The following is a 5,286-nucleotide window of genomic DNA, read 5'->3' on the forward strand; positions in this document are numbered from 1 at the left end:
TCAGCAGAACGTATCCGTGAGATACTTGGCGGTAACAGAAGCCAGAGCTCTGTTGGCTAACAGCGCTGTTATTACGTGGTCTTTGCTCGATTAGTGGCTCCGATCCGATCCGATCTGTGGTGGGATCGTCTCAGTATATTTTCAGAAATCAGAAATTCGCGTCAGTTGACTTCCGCAGCTCGCGGCGATTGGAAATCGGTTGCCAAGAGGCCAGGCTACCGGGGCCAGCCCACTAGGAACGTGCTTAAAATCTCACTTCAAGTAGTCACCTGGCCACCAGGTGAGCCAAGGAGTGGTGCACAAACTAATACAAAAATACAAAAATAATAATAATAAAATCTAGAAATTAAAATAGAAAAATAGTGCCAACCTTGAACCTGCCTTGCATTTTTTGTTTTTGTTTTTTTTTTTTCTCAATTAGATGCAGGTCTGTCAGTCAGTCAGTGAGTGAGTGAGTGTTAAAAAAAAAAAAAAAAAACAGAAAACAAATAAATAAATCTATAAAAAAATAATAGAATAGAAGGCAGTGGGAGGCAGTGGACGACGCCAGCTCTAAAAATAAAAGCTAAGCGACTAAGAATTACAAGAGCAGGAAGAGAGAGGCGCTGCCAAGTGGTATAGTAGCACTTGCCAAGGATATACTATAAGGATATACTATAAGGACACTAGAGGTGAGTACATTCCGCGAATCACGCTCCTGGCAAGTGCATTTTTTGCCAGTGTAGCTGGTCACTAGTCCACTAGTCCGCTAAAATATCACAAATTATCTCCAGGCACAGCTGCTGTTATTATTAAAAAAAAAAAAAAAAAAAAAATTAACCACAAAACTAATAAATCAGGCTCAGAGAGAGAAAAAAAATAGAAAACAAACCATGTAACGACATCGACGCCCACTATCTTATCAATAGTATCAATAGAGAATCCGCTCCACTGGGCTTAGTTATCGCGATTTAGTTTCCACAATATCTGTTATTGTGCCAATTGTTTGGCGATCAACTCGAGATAGTGGAGCGAAGCCCTCACATCCCCACAGTCGGGGGTCGGTAACTATGAAAAGGGGGTTTCAGCTTCCACAGCTCCAAATGTCACTGCTCGTTAAAAAGTGCACTTTCGTAACTAATGTTAGGCAGCTGGGAGAGGTCTCTACCCAAAAATAGCTAGTTTTTGAACTAGACTCCAGCCCAGACACCCCCTGACCTTGAGGGGCGACTCTCCACATAGAGGACATTAACATGATTCATTCGAGGCGATGGGGCGGTCTCTGGGTCTCTGGGTCTCTCATCCCATCTCTATTCCGAGCTTCTTCTGCCGAGTCTGTCTGTCACATGACGCTCCTCCTGATAACGGAGCGGAGAAGAAGCAGGTGGCGGAAAAGAGAGAAGAATCGCAAGATTTGGAAAGATTTCGACGCCATGAACCCGGCTCTAAGTCTGCTGGCAACAAAAAAAAGTTCAATTTTATAATAATTCTAGTTGCGTAGAATTTTGGAGGGAGATTTGATGGAGAAACTATATATATTTTATATATATTTTTTATTAAAAGTATTATTTATTGTAATTATATTTTATATTTTTTTATTAATAATAATTATTTATAAGAAACTTACCTTTAATTTCAGTGTAGTTTCATAGACTAATTACATACATACATTAAAAATTATACATATGTACATATTTGTAAGTGTGTAACATCCTTTGACATCCTCTTCAATTCGCAACTCAACTAACGGTACTTTGGGTGCTCTTTGGGACACACATACAATTCTATACAAACACTAACACTCACACGCGTAGTAGATGTAGCCCCCATTCACTAACATTTACTCACATTGCACAAAACATATTTAAAAACTATTGAGCACTTTTTAATTAATCACAATTTATTAACTAAAGATGCAGGGACTTTACTTTTTGGGGGGTACTCTCTTTCCACTCGCTACTCCCGTTGAACCGACGCGTCGCGACGCCATATTTGTACTGAGCGTCATTGAAGGACAACCACGAATGTGGGGAGAAAGCAAAGGATCAGAATGAGCTTAAGATCGGTGGGAGAGAGAGCAGGAGTTAGGGAATGGGAGTGAGAGCAGGAGTTAGGGAATGGGAGTGAGAGTAGGAGTGGGATATTGGGAGTGGGAGCAGGAGTGGGAGTGAGAGCAGGAGTTGGGGGAGTGGGATTGAGAGTAGAGGGGGGAAGTGGGAGCAATATTTGGAGCAAGAGCAGGAGTTGGGGAGTGGAAGTGAGAGGAGGAGGGGGTTATTGGGAGTGAGAGTAGGAGTGGGGAATAGATGTGAGAGCAGGACTCGGGGAGTAAGAGTGAGAGCATCAATGAGAGACAAAAGAAAAGTTCACTCTCCACTCTCCAATACCAGCACAGGTATTCCTTCTCTACACTTTCAAAGTGCTTGGCGGGAAAACTAAGATTTTTGAATTAAAAATGTGTATTCTGCTATATTCTGCTACACTTTCCCAATATATGACGTATTGATTTTCGCGATCGTGACAGTGGCATCCGCAGAACCCGTGCACTTAATTGTATGACAAGTGATCGTTAAAAAATCGAGGCAAGTAATTGCCAAGGAACCCGTAAATCACTTACAATCTGAATGGAAAATTTCTGCCCGCCATGGCACTTCCCCATTCCGTCTAAATTATACGATCTGAGTGGATTTTTAATTAATTTATTTTCATATTTCTTGATATTCTGCCAGAGAGCACCATGGAGGACAAGAAGGTGTACCAGGACACGACGAGGCCGCTGCCGAAAATGTCCAGAAATCGATATTACAACAAGAATGACAAGAGCGACCTGGGCCCGGACTTCGTGGCGCCGGACGGCGGCTGGGCGTGGCTGGTGTGCGTGGCCGCCGGAGTTTCAAATGTAGGTAATTTTAAATATTTCTCTACCCTTAAATTGTAATAATTTAACAAATACTTTCATTCATTCAGCTTTCCATATATCCCTGCCTGCAACAGTTCGGCTTCCTTTTCCGGGAACGGCTGGCGGACCTGGGGATGTCCAGCTCGGAGATTACGGCCATTATCAACACAAATCCGGCCGTATCGGCCTGTACGGGTCTCCTCAACGGGCCCATGTTCCGGCGCTTCACCTTCCGGCAGGTGGCCATGGCCGGATCCCTCTGCATATCCGGCGGCATCATCCTGACCGCCTTCTGTGAGACTTTTCTGGGCTACATGTTCGCCTACGCCTTGCTTTTTGGTGAGTTTCCAAACTGGATTCTATAGTTAGATCCTTCAGCCACTTTAGCTCCAATACCCACTTAAGTAGACCATATCCTTTAAAACTACATCCTTAAATAGCATTATCCTTATCCTTACATTCCCGTTCTAGGCTTCGGAATGGGAATCAGTGTGAGTGCCTCCTCGCTGGCCATCAACACCTACTTCCAGAAGAAGCGCCGCCGCGCCGCCGGATTCTCCTGGACGATCACCGGGCTGGGGCCGATCTTCCTGCCCCACCTGGTGACCTTTCTGCTGACCCTCTACGGCGTCCAGGGCACAACCCTGCTCTTCGCCGCCCTGTCCCTGCACTCGTTCGTCTGCGCCCTCATCTACCAGCCAGTCCGGTACCATACGAGGCCCGGCGAGGCGCTGGACTGCGATCCGGAGCAGCAGGTGGAGGTCCTGTGCCCGCACTGCGCCTGGCAGCAGAAACGAGAGCCGGGCGGGATATTCTCCAGCCAGTACCTGTGCCAGGACGACGACGCCCAGCGGCCGGGCTACGAGATCTGTGAGCCGGGCACGCCGATGCTCTCCCGGGCGAATGACGGCTGGTTCGGATCCCGGCTGTCCTTGACGTCGGGTCGGTTGCGGTTCCGCACCATTTCCAGTTCCAAGGACCTGGAGCAGACCCAGCGACTGCAGTGCCCCATCAGTGAGGAGCGCGATCCGCGGGAGGAGGACGAGATGGGCGAGGACCAGGATTCGGGGCAGGACCATGACTTCCTCAAGCCGAACAACTTTCGGCGGGAGCGCGTGGAGTCCAACTTGGAGGCGAAACTGTACTGTCGGTGCGACGAGATCCGCAAGGAGTTGAACAACAACAAGGAGAAGCTGAAGGATTCTCCCTGTTATCCTTCGGAAAAGGACGCGGAGAGGGAGGTGGAGGCGCGGCACGATCCCAAGATGAGTTTCCTCGGCAAGGTGGTGACCTTCTTCGACCTGGACCTCCTGCGGGACTTCACGTTCGTGAATCTGGTGGCCGGACTGACGATCATCAACTTCGGGGAGCTGAACTTCTCCATCCTGACGCCCTTCATCCTGGCCGACTTCGGCTTCGACACGCCCCAGATCACGCTGGCCATGTCGATCCTGGGCGGGCTGGACATCACCATGAGATTCCTGGTGCCCTTCCTCACCGAGAAGATACCGTGGGACAATCGGGTCTTCTTCCTCATCGGCGTGGTGGGCATCGCCCTCGGCCGCACCGTGGTGGCCTGCACCAGGTCCTACTCCCTCATCCTGGCCAGCTTCGTCTGGATCGGCCTCTGCAAGGGGGTGCGCACCATCTTCTGGCCCCTGATCATTCCCGGCTATGTGCCGCTGAACCGCCTGCCGGGCGCCTCCGGACTCCAGCTCCTCATCTCGGGCATTTTCACCCTGGTGGGAGGTCCTTTTGTGGGTGAGTAAAGGCGGTAGTCCTATTAAGTTAAAGGGCGAAAAATATTATAGTTATAAGGAGTTCCTCAAGCTCCATAGCTAAAAAGATTAAATATTTTTAATAGTTTTATTTTTCAATTAAAACGAATACTAGCTAACCCCCTTGACTTTGCAGGCCTGGTGCGGGATCGTTACGACTACTCGGTTACCCTGCACTGTCTCAACATGATGTCCTTTGTGGCAGCCGCCTCCTGGACCCTGGAGGCCCTGATTCGCCGCCATCGCCGCAGGCACCGCTTGGTGGAAAGCTAAAAGGATCCAAGGATCCTCGCCAGGACACACAGGACACCAGGTCCAACTCAGACATCCTAGCATTAGAACAAACATTTTTTTTTGTTAGACTTAAAAAAAGAGTAATTTTTTGTACGAAAATAAATGTGTATTACATGTTGTGTGTAAAAAAACTTAAAAAATAAAAACTCTATTTTTTATGCCAAGAAGTATGCTACAATTCGGAAGTGTAAGTATTTTTTAAAGTCCACTTTCAGGCTGCCCACTTTAAAGTGAAATAATTTAATTGCAATTGCATTTTTAAGAAAAGTCCATATATATTTTATTTTATTTCCACCTTAATTATAAAATACATTAAAATGACTTTGTTTTTATTTT

General features: G+C 47.1%; 1 protein-coding gene across 5 annotated transcripts; it reads left to right on the forward strand.

Annotated features, from left to right (window-relative positions):
- Window positions 1-93: 93 nt before the first annotated feature.
- On the forward strand, window positions 94-5,096 carry LOC6498798. 5 transcript variants are annotated; one of them, XM_014903813.3, is made up of 7 exons: window positions 140-280; window positions 422-451; window positions 516-671; window positions 2,709-2,878; window positions 2,947-3,217; window positions 3,350-4,639; window positions 4,793-5,096. In XM_014903813.3, exons 4-7 carry the CDS (start codon window positions 2,717-2,719, stop codon window positions 4,927-4,929), a joined length of 1,860 nt encoding a protein of 619 aa, XP_014759299.1. In that variant the 5' UTR covers window positions 140-280; window positions 422-451; window positions 516-671; window positions 2,709-2,716; the 3' UTR covers window positions 4,930-5,096. The 5 variants fall into 5 exon arrangements, with proteins under 5 accessions (XP_032308231.1, XP_014759299.1, XP_044573498.1 ...); XM_044717563.1 differs by having other exon boundaries at window positions 141-451; XM_032452340.1 differs by lacking the exons at window positions 422-451; window positions 516-671 and having other exon boundaries at window positions 94-280.
- Window positions 5,097-5,286: the final 190 nt, after the last annotated feature.

The sequence above is a fragment of the Drosophila ananassae genome, chromosome XR (genome assembly GCF_017639315.1).
Source record: "Drosophila ananassae strain 14024-0371.13 chromosome XR, ASM1763931v2, whole genome shotgun sequence".
In the NCBI taxonomy this organism is placed as follows: Eukaryota; Metazoa; Arthropoda; class Insecta; order Diptera; family Drosophilidae; genus Drosophila; species Drosophila ananassae.

Coding starts and splice junctions, on each gene's coding strand:
- LOC6498798 (XM_032452340.1), top strand. CDS start 2,717: ATGGAGGACAAGAAGGTGTACCAGGACACGACGAGGCCGCTGCCGAAA. Junction 2,879..2,946: donor TGGCCGCCGGAGTTTCAAAT/GTAGGTAATTTT, acceptor TCATTCATTCAG/CTTTCCATATATCCCTGCCT. Junction 4,640..4,792: donor GGTGGGAGGTCCTTTTGTGG/GTGAGTAAAGGC, acceptor TTGACTTTGCAG/GCCTGGTGCGGGATCGTTAC.